General features: G+C 43.5%; 1 protein-coding gene across 1 annotated transcript in view; it reads left to right on the plus strand.

Annotated features, from left to right (window-relative positions):
* Positions 1 to 485: 485 nt before the first annotated feature.
* The window catches only part of ABLIM1 (actin binding LIM protein 1), a 277,495-nt gene continuing 265,578 nt past the window's right edge, over positions 486 to 12,402 (plus strand). The window contains exon 1 of the mRNA XM_066354683.1: positions 486 to 692. Coding sequence (XP_066210780.1) covers positions 680 to 692 — 13 coding nt within the window. The 5' untranslated portion in view covers positions 486 to 679. The remainder of the gene's footprint in view (positions 693 to 12,402) is intronic.

Below are 12,402 nucleotides of genomic sequence, written 5' to 3' on the forward strand. Positions count from 1 at the left end.
AGCGCTGCTCTCCAAGACTTACCTCCAGGGTCACTGGGAGAAAGCCCCACCCCATCCCACTCAGCTAATAGGAGAGGGGTCACTGGTTTCTGATTTTGCTCTGATCCACACATGGAATGCCCAAGACTTTCTTTCCACTAGGGGCCGAGTGCCCTCGGGCAACAGCAGTCTTCCCTTTCTTTCAAAGACATCATCTACCTTAAGGGAAGGAACGGAACAGCTCTTTCTTACTTTCTTTCCCTGGGACCAGCAACAATATTATTATTAGTTACTATTTCAAAGTAGGACCCCGGGGGAGGGAGAGACATAGAACCTTATTGCTCGCTCCACCACGCTCGGGGACAAAAGCCCCACCTGGCGTCGCAACAGAGCGGACAGCGCGTCCCCAGCGGCCACTGGACCCGGTGGGTGGGCAGGGACAGGCGAGGGAGGCTAGGAGGCGGGCCCCGCCCAGCGCGGGAGCTGGCTGTCAGCTTTGCCGCGCCCGCGGCGGGTCCCCGTGGCCGCTGAGTCTCCAGGCGGCCAGGTGTCCTCCGGGAGGCGTTCCTGCGCTGCGAGCCGCCTCCCCACGGGCGGGCGCGCGTGTGCGCGCGAGTGTGCATTTCGGAGATCTTTTCCTCCCCACTGCCTGCTGAGTATCTGCTCTGCGCTCCTTGCTTCGGCTCCTGCTGCCTGAACCATGTCCGCAAGGGGTGAGTAGGGACCAGGTGGGCACCATCCTCGGACCCTGCGCCCAGGGCCGGGCAGGGCAGAGCGCAGCCCAGGGCGGGCCAGGCAGGCGCGGGAGGGCGAGGGGCCGCGAGAGCCGCGCTGGCTCCAACCCGGCCTGAAACTTTGCCAACTGATCCCTGGGCGCTGGGTGGCTAGGAAGGTGCAAGGAAGCCCTCGCCCTTGACCTTGACCCGAAGTGGGCGAAGCCTGAGGGCCGAGGTCGGTGCTGGCTCATCTATACCAGCTGAAGGGCTGAGCTGGAGGGCGTGGGGGATGGGCTCGCGGCTGCCGGTCCTGCTGGGGAGCCGCCTGAAGCGCTGGCCTGGAGGGAGGAAGAGGTATTTTTTTCCTTCTTTCTTGTTACCATTTTGCAGCTCGGTTATGGAAGGAATCCAGTGCTTGATGCAGTAAGATTTAAAGCTGCAGCGCCTACTCCCCATTTAAAAAAAATGTCAAGTCCCTACCTGTACGCTTTGCATGAATCTCCCCCCTACTCCGCCCATTTTCTCTCTGGAGTGAAACAGTTATTGCAGGTGGAACTGGATAAAAGTGGGAAAAAAAATCAGCATACCTTTCCAGGCACGAGTGAAGGGAACGTATTTCCTGCTGTCTGGGGCCGGTGGTGATGCCGAGGAGAGTTGGTTAGTCATACATAGCTCAGTGGCCGCTACGATGAGTGAAATATTTAAGAGATCAAGTCACTGTGCAGCTTGCTAGCAAGTCAAACGAAGCGACTCGGTTGCTTTGCTATAAGCATTTAAGGAAAATATCGATTATTTTTAGAAACTGTAGTTGAAAGCAATCAGTCCCACCCCTTTTCATGCCCTGAAACTTGTAGAAGTGGCAGAGGTTTTTAAATTGAACCTCTGAAGAGTTAACCCTGCTTTTTTTTTGGGGGGGGGGAGGGAGGATAGGAGTTTAGGAATTTAATAACATGTGCTGGGTGGATAGTTAAGTGAGCTTTCCAGGGTTCCTACCAGGGCATGTCACAAATACAATCATTTCTAGCCAGAATGTTGCCATTCTTTTTTTAAGGAAACTAGTCTTTGTTGATCTGGCAATAGGGTTGGTTGGTTTCATACCTGGAAATGGAGTGGTAAGGGCTGGGTGGAATGACAGAATTTACATTTGTAGATACTGACTGGGACTTGGGGTCCTGAGATACTACCTGCCTAATGATGCCTAATAATTTGTGCATGTTCGAGAAAGAAAAAACAAACGAACAGGTGGAGCAGCTATGATTTTAGGGGACTGGGTGTGTGTACCGGACCTTCTGAGTGGCTCCAGCTGTGTAGTCCCCGAACTGTGTTCTAAGACCGAGGTTTTCCAAGCTAACTTCTGTCCCAAGTACCACAAGGAATATGCGGGAATCTCTCTCATGGGCTGTGAAAGTCTCCGCGGTCAGAGTTCACTTCCGATCCTGCTTCTCACCGCCCAAACCCTCGGTACAGGGTCTTCCACACCATAGGAGCCAAGTAACTGCTGGGAACCTTGAAATGTCCTGGGAAGCACCAAGTTCATTAGGGGCCCCTTGTCCCCACTGTCATCGTGTCTCTGGCCCCACTGATTACAGGGTCGCTGGGGTTTATCTGAGGATATGAAATGAAGATGAACCCAGTGACTCAGAGGGCTGGAGATCTGGGCTGGGACTGGACCAGAAAAGAGTTCTCGGATATTGCTCTTTGAACCGGGTTTCAAGCAGGATGATTTAGAGTCCAGACATAGACGTTTCACTGAGCTGTCTTGTCTCCCCTTCAACCCCATGTTGATAATTAGCATTTAAACTGTTTAAGGTCTGACTGATCTTGCAGGGGCCAGCGGGGGGGGGGGGGACCCATGGTATACTTTACATGTATTAAATCATTTTATCCTCCTAATAACTGGGTCAAGTAGATACTGCCGTTACCTCCCCATTTTGCAGCGGCAGGAACTGAGGTTTGAGGGACTGTGATTTTCCTGAGTGCAGTGGCAGAGTCAGATTCCGACCCAGGTCTGTCTGAGTGCAGATGACACCCACTTTGTCATACTGCCTCTCTGTTATTAGTCCTTTGAATATTATAGTAAATATCACAATCATTAATCTACTAAGAGAGAAAAAATGCCTTATGCTTGAGATTTTTTTAAAATTAATTTTAATGGGGTGACATTGATAAATCAGGGTACATATGTTCAGAGAAAACATCTCTAGGTTATTTTGACATTTGATTATGCTGCATTCCCATCACCCAAAGTCCAATTGTCTTCCGTCACCTTCTAACTGGTTTTCTTTGTGCCTCTCCCCTCCCCCAACCCCTTCCTTCTCCTCCCCCCAACCCGTAACCCCCACACTCTTGTCCATGTCTCTGAGTCTCATTTTTATGTCCCACCTATGTATGGAATTATATAGTTCTTAGTTTTTTCTGATTTACTTATTTCGCTCAGTATAATGTTATCAAGGTCCATCTATGTTGTTGTAAATGACCCGATGTCATCCTTATGCTTGAGATTTAAAGGAAATGGTCTTTGTAAATAATTTGGAATTTCTAATACATTTAGAAACATCTCCATGGACGTTTGGTAATGACAACAGGGAGAGTAAATGACAGGGACGCGGGCATTCTGTCCTGTCCATGATCGAGACTGCGGGGACAAGAATGGTGGTTGGGTGTGATTGGCTCAAATGCTCTAACTTTGGCACGAGGAGTTTTGGTTGCAGACCAAGCTGAGTCCCAGGCTGAATCCACAAAAAGTAGAGGTGGAGTGGGCTGGTGTCAGCTTGACAGAGTAGCAGCAAAGCTCTCTGCTGGACAGTGGCTCTTTCATAGGGTTGGGGTACAGAGGGACTGTAGGAATCAGAGCTACACCCATTTTTGCTGACTTCTTCAGCCTTCACGTTCCCAGTGGAGCTCATCAAAGATGCAGGTGCTGCTGTTAATGGGGAAACTGTTCTGTTTCTTCTTCTCCCTCTAACTTCTCCTTCTTCCTGCGACTCTGCCCATTAGAGCACTAGTTGCATCACCTTTATCAGATACTTTCATGATGATGCAAAGATTAACACACCTAGATTTCTTATTTGCTGTTATTTGGGGGCCATTTTTTTTCTAGCCTGTATCTGCTACCGTTTTTTCCTCTCTTTGAGTTACAGAACTCTCAAGCACTTTATCAAACTGAAGAGATACGTGATGGCCAAGTTTAGTCATTATTAATTTGGGTGTTTAGAATAATCAAGACAGCAACACAGTACATTTCTTGAAAGTCCTTATTTTTTGTATTTAAAATAAGTGGGTTCTCATTCAATAAATAGATATTTTAAATGAGAGAAACAGTTTTTGACATCAGTATTTCCCATGGGAGGGAATCATAGCTCAGAAAAGATTTTAAGAAGGTTAAATTGTTCCCATGTTGTATCCATGAACAGTGTTACATTAGAAAAAATATTTTGAGACTCATCTAGAGAAGGTTGAGTCCATCACACATCTCAGGTTATGATTCGCTGTCATCAGTTCATCAGCATCCTCTCTTGTTTAATTTATCTATTGATAGATATTTATCCCCATCCCCCAATCCCATTCCCTTTTCCCACAGTGATTCTAATACATTTGTTATCTGTGTCCGTGAACTTGTAGCAAAATCAATTCTTAGAACAGTTCTTATAGTTAAAACTATAAGTACCAAGCCATTTTGTATTTGTGTGTGTCTGTGTTTTGAGGATTAATCAGATTCTTGCGTGGATAGCTGATATTATGATCATATACATAATTCTGATCTTATTTGGAAGTTTACATCACTTAATGCAACAGCATGCCTTATTCTGTTAGGGACTAGGGATACAACATGAAAAATGGTTAGTTCTACTCCCAAAGGAACTCAAACTGAGGTGTGTGTACGTATAAAGTTATATACATAGCTGATAACGATTATCATATGGCACGGATTAAACTGGAATGGGAGGGTCAGTTCATTGGGACTCAAGATAGCAGGGACAGCTCTGCTTCACAGAGGAGATGGAAGTGGAGTGGGAGCTCAAAGGATGGATTTGGCAGGCAGGACACTGGAAGCTCTGCTTTCCTTTTGGGAGGAGTGAAATGCAGGGTGTGTGGGAGGACGGAGTCTGGGACATGGAGGGAGGACACGAGATCGGTGGTGAGGGGGAAGAAGATGGAGGAGATGGGGAATGGAGCCAGTAATCCTTTACATCAAAGGGAAGCGACAGGTCTGTCCTTGGTACGTTCAGAATAACTCACTCCTGGTTCTCCAACTGCCTGCAGTATTAAAGATGGCATTTTATTGCCAAATTATATTGCAGTGAGTTACATTTGATCCTGGCCACAATTCTCATTTAGGCAGAACTCTTGCCCCAAGCCATCTTTTTGTGTTGCCTTTCATATGGCAGATAAGGCTATCTGAGCCTTGTCCCCATGCTAAGAATGTCAGAGCATCCTAGTACTAAGCATCCCAGTACTACGAGTATCCGAATGCTAAGAACGCTAACACCTGGGAGGGCTGAAGGCACAACAGCCCAGCTACAGGTGTGGCTATAACCAGGGGAGGGAGCGGGGCCATCCCCCCAGGAAGAAGTGTGCATTCTTCACGCATCATGTTTTTACATGCACATTACCAGTTCCCTTGGTTCTAGAGAGGACCAAAACAGCATTAATTCATAGAGCCCTTTAGAACGAAAGATGAAATTTAGTAACATTGATAATCTGAGATAGTACATTAGTCTTCATCATCTTTTATGGGAGGAACATTTCTTTTTCATGAGCCTGTGCTTTCAGGTTCTTCTGGACCTTAATTCATATGAGTGTTCACTGACATAAGTAGCCACTTGATATAATTTGACATTGTGTTGCTTCATTCACAAAATGCTGTTTATTAAGACTTGAACTGTACTTCACCTGTGGCTGCCATTGTCTGCTTAATCACTGGTTTCCAATATTCTTAGGTAGAAAAAAAGAAAAAGAGTGGTCAGTATTTCAATCTAGTTAAAGCAGTAGTCTCTAAGAATGTTATCCATTCATCCATCTATCCATCCCTCCACCCATTTATCCATTCATCCTTCCCATAGACATCTATTTAGCCTTCCTCGAGTTCACAATTAAATACACGTGATCACAAATCCAGCTGTATGCCTATACTCATTAAATGTTATAACGTCACTGAGACAGTGTTCTGGGGTTGTCTTCTCTCCAGATGTGCAGCACGACTTATACACTGTAGCTTGTGCTAAAAAGAACCATTTGTTGTTGTTGTTCACTTTCTTTAAGTGCTTCTTGAGAAGCATTTGGAAGTCTTGTTTTTTTCTCCTGCAGCTCGTCTGTCTACCCATTTTGGTGAAGGTATGGCCAGGCTAAAAAGGTACCCTTGGCTCAGCCCCAAGGATAGAGTAAGCCCTGTGTGTCCTGTGGGCTTTACTGGGCTGCTCCTGCACTCAGCATTTGTATGCTCTCTTGCAAGAGTTAGGGTACACTCTTTGCTGCCTTTGTGAGTACCAGGTTGTCTATAATCCAAACGTCATTTTCCTGTGATGGCCAATAGCCTGGGACTCAAACTGACTTACCTACAAACTGGAGGAAACTGTTTTAAAGGAGGGTGGGAGGATGGAAGAGAGAATGGGAGCAATAGAGGGATTGGTGCAGATTAAAAACTATTAAAAAATAGAGACATTGGATTTGAGTATAACTTAAGTATTCACTAGACTAAATTGAGTTATCACATTATTCTTTATTGAAAATGGAATAGAAGCTGGTAGAGTTACAATTTATATTAGATATAAAAGGGATCCGGATCCCACCGTTAAGAAAATTCATGCTTTCTTCTCCCCTTTCCCCTAAGAACATTTAGAAATGCCAACCATTTATCTGAAAATGTCTTGACAGCAAGCAAGAAGACAGTGTGATACACAGTGGCTAACTCTTTTGATCTTTCAGCCTTCCTCACTGTTATTCAATAAGGTAGTATTAATTGAATCTCTTTCCTGGAGTAGCCAGATTTATTCCAAAGGGTGTTAGAAATTGTGGTTGAATGAGGCTGGGGCAAGTAGGGGCTGATCAACATTTATTGCTCATATTTAAATATACAATATATCTGACATGTACCATAGAAGTTATTGTCCATATGGGATACTTCTGTCTAGGAGGACAAATGCTAAATCTGATGGGATACTGGGATAGCAGGTGTTTAGTGGGGCCATCCCAGGTAAATGGGGACTGTGGCCTTCCTAACTAGTAGACTTTCTAGTTAGCATGTGTTCTGGTATCAATGTATTCCTTGTTTCAAAAGGTAGAATTTTGGTCAGATCTGAATATCTGCCGGGAATATTAACTACATTGTATTTATCTACATCAAAATTAAATACTGGGCTGGCTTTTTTCCTCCCCTTCGATCCAGCACATTTCTAGGCTATTTCCTCTCATGGGAAGATGCTCAGGTGTAATTACTGTTATAGACGTACGATAATGCTTAGTGCAAAGTCAAACCCAAATGAATTTTTGGAATATGTGGGGTTCTTTTGGAGGGGGTAACTCATATGATAGTTTCCTTCTATTGGGATAAATTACCTGGAAGAAAACTAGTGTAAGAAGGAACTGTTTTGTGCCTTTGGTCTCTCCATAGTCATCTTAAATGAGGGGCTCTATTTCTTCTAGTTAATGCAGTATGAAAGCAGCTGCAGAATTTGTTGTTTAATTTGCCTGTGGTTATTCTTGGACTCACTACGTATGTAATGACTTTCTGCCAATATATTTGAGATTTATTTCCCCAGCTCATTTGATTATTTTATTGAGAAAAATTACCTAATATGTGTTTACTAATATACGGAAATTGTCCATATTTTGTTTCATAATTACTGGGTGGGCAAGACATTATTTAGTAATGTACTCATAAAATCCTTTGTATTATTGAGCCCTGCATTAGAACAGAAATGAAAGCAGGAATTGTGGGTCAAGTACTGATTGATTAGGGTACATGCATCTGATTTGGGTCCTTTGTTAGATCTTTTTTTTTTTTTTTGGACTCATAAGAGGAAGAGCTCTACATGCATAATTATTGTTATTCACATTTTAATAAGTTAAAGTTCTTTGTCATGTACAGTGTGTTCTTTCTCCAGCTCTTTAACATAATTACATATGAGAATAATTTTAGATGGTATATATGTAACTATATTAGTGTCAATTTACAAATAGTTTGCCTTAAAGAAAGTGTCCTATAACATGTTTTGCTTGAAACTGTGTCCAAGGTCTTCAGTTGTGCTTTTCTTTCTCAACTTATTGAGAATCCTTTGAAAAACACATCCACAACAGGGTAGCCGGAGAACTGAATGGTAACAATGAAGGGAAGTGAGGACAGTGAAGTCAACAGCTATTTCTGGCTTTCAGCTCCAAATGGGAATGAACAGAAGGAGAGGAGTCCCGGAGTCTGGGAGAAGGAGGGACAGGGGGAAGCCATCATTTTTCAATGTTACAAGAAAAATGTAGAGACAAGGTTGGATTGGCAAGCTCTTATGGGTTCTAGGGAGATTTTTGTTGTCGTTTTGTGTTAAACAAGGAAATCTTTCTTTTGATTCTTAAGCGTTTGGGTGAGTAATGAGCATGAGTATCGGGGATGGTTTAGTTTAATCACCAGTTCCTTGGTTACTATTTATTTTAGGGGACCCTGTTCTGCTTAGATACTTGATATAAATTGTAGAATTGTGGTTTTAAATAATGTACTCACTTATCCTGTCATTCAGTAAGTATTAGTTGAACACCTACTAAGTGCTCAAGTTGTTCTAGATACAAAGGTAAGACAGCCTTTAACCAAATAAATATCCAGTGTGACAGGTGGTGATAAAGTGTTATGAAGAAAAATAAGGAAGAGCAAATAGAGGACAGAACATTTGGGAGATGAGAGGGTAGGGGTGGTTTTATTTTATATAGGATGATAATGGAAAACCTCTTTGATAAAGTGAATTTGAGCAAAACCCGAGGGAAGTGAGTAGTTCATGGGGTTTCTGGTGGAAGGGTTTTCTAGGCTGTGAGATAAGCAAAGGCCCTGTGGGTTGTCCTGCTTGTGCGTCTCAGGCCAGAAGGGAGGTCAGTGTGGCTGGAATGGAGAGTAGAGGGGAGAAGGATGGGGATGAAGTCAGAGGTGTATGGGAGGCAGGTGTCAGATTGGTCCTTATAGGCCACTGAGGGGACTTGACTTTTCCTCTGGGTGAGCCTGAACGAGATAGGAAACCCTAGGGTAGTCCTGAGCAGAGTTGTGACAGGATTTGTTATAGTTTAAAATGATGACTTAGTCAACAATACGGAGACTAGGTCATGAGCAAGGGTAAATGCAGTTAGGAGGCTATCTATTATTGTGGTCAAAACAAGAGAAGATGGTGGGTTGGACCAGATAGTCAGAGAACAGCAGGTGTGCAGACACTGAGTTCTGGAAATATTTCTGAGGAAGTGCTTATAGCACCTGCTGATGGGACAGGAAGATGGTGAAAAAGAAAGGAGAATCATGGATGACTCCATGTTTCAGCATGTCACTTTCTGGGATGAGGAAGAATGTAGGAGGAACAGATTTTGTATGTTTAAGTTTGAGATGTCTCTTTGCCATTCTATAATGAAAATATTTATAATGCCCATTTTACAGATAAAGAAACTGAGGCATAGAGAAGTAAAGAAATGTGCCTGAGGTCATCCAGCTAATAAGTGGTTGTTCAAGATTTAAATTCAGGTTCTTGTAATCGCCAGAGTATATTTTACCTACCTACCACAATGCTTCCTCTTTACACACGAGTCTGAAACAATGCCAGGAAAATACTGTATCTCGTTTTCATTTAATTATTTATGATTTTCCATTAGGTGAGATAATTTTCTGCGTTTTTAAACATGGCTTGTGATTAAAGGGGGAAAAAAACCTGTCATCACACTATCCCAGATTCTACCATTTATCAATATTATCAGAGTTAGCATTGCAAAAATGCTACTGAATCATGAAGAAGCATATTCTATGATTGTGGCATTCATTCATTCATTCATTCATTCATCTGATGAAATCACAGAATTCTTGCCATGAGCCAGGCTTGGGGGTTACTAACTCCTCTACTTACAGACCTCCCAGACTAATGAAAGTGAGGGATCTATATATAGAATTTGTAGCACACTGTGACCCAGTGTGACGATGGTCCATACAAGGTATTACAGAAACACAGAGGAAAGAAGGTCCCTGGTCCACCCTGATTAGGTGGATAAGGGGCAAAAGCAAATGATGTTGGAATGGAGCCTTGAAGAATGAGTGGAATTTGGCAAACGGAGAAGTGGTGAAAAGTATTCCAAACATGGGAAACAGATTGTTTTTAAAACATAAAAAATGGTAATTAAGCATATTAAACATTAGGAATAAGACATTTGAAGTTAAATTTAAAATACAAAAACACTATGAGGAAAATTTTAAAACTATACTGAGCAGCATAAAAAATTTAAGGCATTGGCAGGACCTACTATGAGCTCTTGGATAAGATGCCACAATATTGTAAAAATGTTCATTTTCTTTAAATATTGCTATATAGGAAGTAAAATGCTAATAAAAATGCCAAAGAATCTCTTTTGGGAGACACAGAAAAATGATACTATTATGAACTTTATGAAACAGAATAAGTAAAAATCTGACAAAGAAGTATAATGAAGGGAGATCAGCCACTCGGAATATGAAGACACAGTAAGACGCCATTGTGCTGGGGCCTCTGATCGCCTCCCCGCCCCCCACCTGGCCTGGCCCCAGGCTCTCTGAACCGCTTTGGCCAGGGACTGTTCACCACAGCATAACTGATACCAAGGTGTACTTTAGAACACGAACTAATTAAAAGCTAAAAAGCTAAAAGCTTATTTTCAGTCCTAAAGAACCATAATCTTACCATCCAGGGAAACCCTTTTTAATACAAAAAAGGAATATACACATACAGTTAAATTCAAGCAAACCAATTTAACGAAGACAAATGAAAGTTGAAAGGTCTCCATCCCCTGAAGGGACCACTAGTCTCAGTTTTTTTAAGATTCACTTTGAGAGAAAAGTTATGTATATGTGAAGACACTAAAATCGATCCATTTATTACCTATAAAACTAAGATCTGCCTGCCTACTTACTTTAAAGAAAACAACAACACCACATTGCCTTTTTAGATAATACATCTTGAGATCTTGCCATATTAGTACATACAGATATAGCTTATTTTTTACGACTGCATAGTGTTCAGGTGTATGGTTATAGTGTACCTGTTATTTATTGATACTTTGTTTGCTTTTATAATTATAGTCAGGACTGCGCTGAACATCTTCATGCTGAAATTTTGAGGGCATGGCCAGGGGTATTAGACTATCACTTTCTTTCTTTCTTTTTTTTTTTTTTTTTTTTGTATTCTTCTGAAGCTGGAAACAGGGAGGCAGTCAGACAGACTCCCGCATGCACCCAACCGGGATCCACCCAGCATGCCCACCAGGGGGCAATGCTCTGCCCATCTGGGGCATCGCTCTGTCGCGACCAGAGCCATTCTAGCGCCTGGGGCAGAGGCCAAGGAGCCATGCCCAGCGCCCGGGCCATCTTTTGCTCCAATGGAGCCTCGGCTGCGGGAGGTGAAGGGAGAGACAGAGAGGAAGGAGAGGGGGGAGGGGTGGAGAAGCAGATGGGCACCTCTCCCGTGTACCCTGGCCGGGAATCGAACCCGGGACTTCCGCACGCCAGGCCGACGCTCTACCACCGAGCCAACCAGCCAGGGCCTAGACTATCACTTTCAATGAGGTTGTACTGACGGCTCAGAGAACATGGTGAGGGAACATGGTCCAGAGAGAATATTTAAACCCTCTCTGTGGTTGACTTGCCCCGCCTGACCTTCTGTGCTGTCTCCTGCCTTGCCCACACTCAGTCTGCGCCCGGCCAGGGGCAGCATATTTCTGCAGCACTAGAAAATGTTACAGAGGTTCCCTTTAATTGTGCCAAGAGACAGACCACTTCTAGCCCAGAGTGGGGGGAAAGAATTTCTTGCACTTCTTCTAAAGCCAACCTCATTTGCCTGTTACGGGATTAATTTTCTCTAGATTGATCCACTGTTTTCAGGACATGATATTAATAAAATACTGTGCTGCTGATATAGTTCCCAAAGGCTGGATTATTTATTCTTATTCGTGGTCATTGTTACCCTCAGTTTAAAAAAAAGAAAGAAACCTGAAACTGAATTCTCTTCTAGGTTGAGTTCAAATGTCCCACTTTAGAATAATCAAAATGGCAGCCCCGCCCCAGGAGGGAGAGGTGGATGAGGAGTCGGGAGACTTGAGTTCTGCACCAGCCGTGAGATTGTGGGCACCCCAAACACCAGACCCTCTTCGGGGAGCCTGTTCCCTGTTCCCGTCTCTTCTCTGGATGGTCTCAGAAGATGCCCCACTTCCAAGTCCTGAAACTAATCATGAATTCTCCAGGTCAGATGAGTCCATTTTACTTTGACTAACGTCCTGTCACGTTTAACTCTTGGCTGGAGTTTTCAGCACACAAGAGCAGCGATTGGCAGCTTTTTATGTCATGTTACTTGGGCAAAGGGTGAAGATGCTGGTTGCCGTCGTAAGTCACATCACTGAAATTTTAGGCTGTTTGCTTTTGCAAGACCTGCCTGCTGGTTTACCAGGAGTGCTGGTACCATTTCCGAGAAGGCTGTGATGGTTCTGGTATGCTCAAGCCAACAGAAATTAGACA

Source organism: Saccopteryx leptura, chromosome 13, assembly GCF_036850995.1.
Source record: "Saccopteryx leptura isolate mSacLep1 chromosome 13, mSacLep1_pri_phased_curated, whole genome shotgun sequence".
NCBI classification, from domain to species: Eukaryota; Metazoa; Chordata; class Mammalia; order Chiroptera; family Emballonuridae; genus Saccopteryx; species Saccopteryx leptura.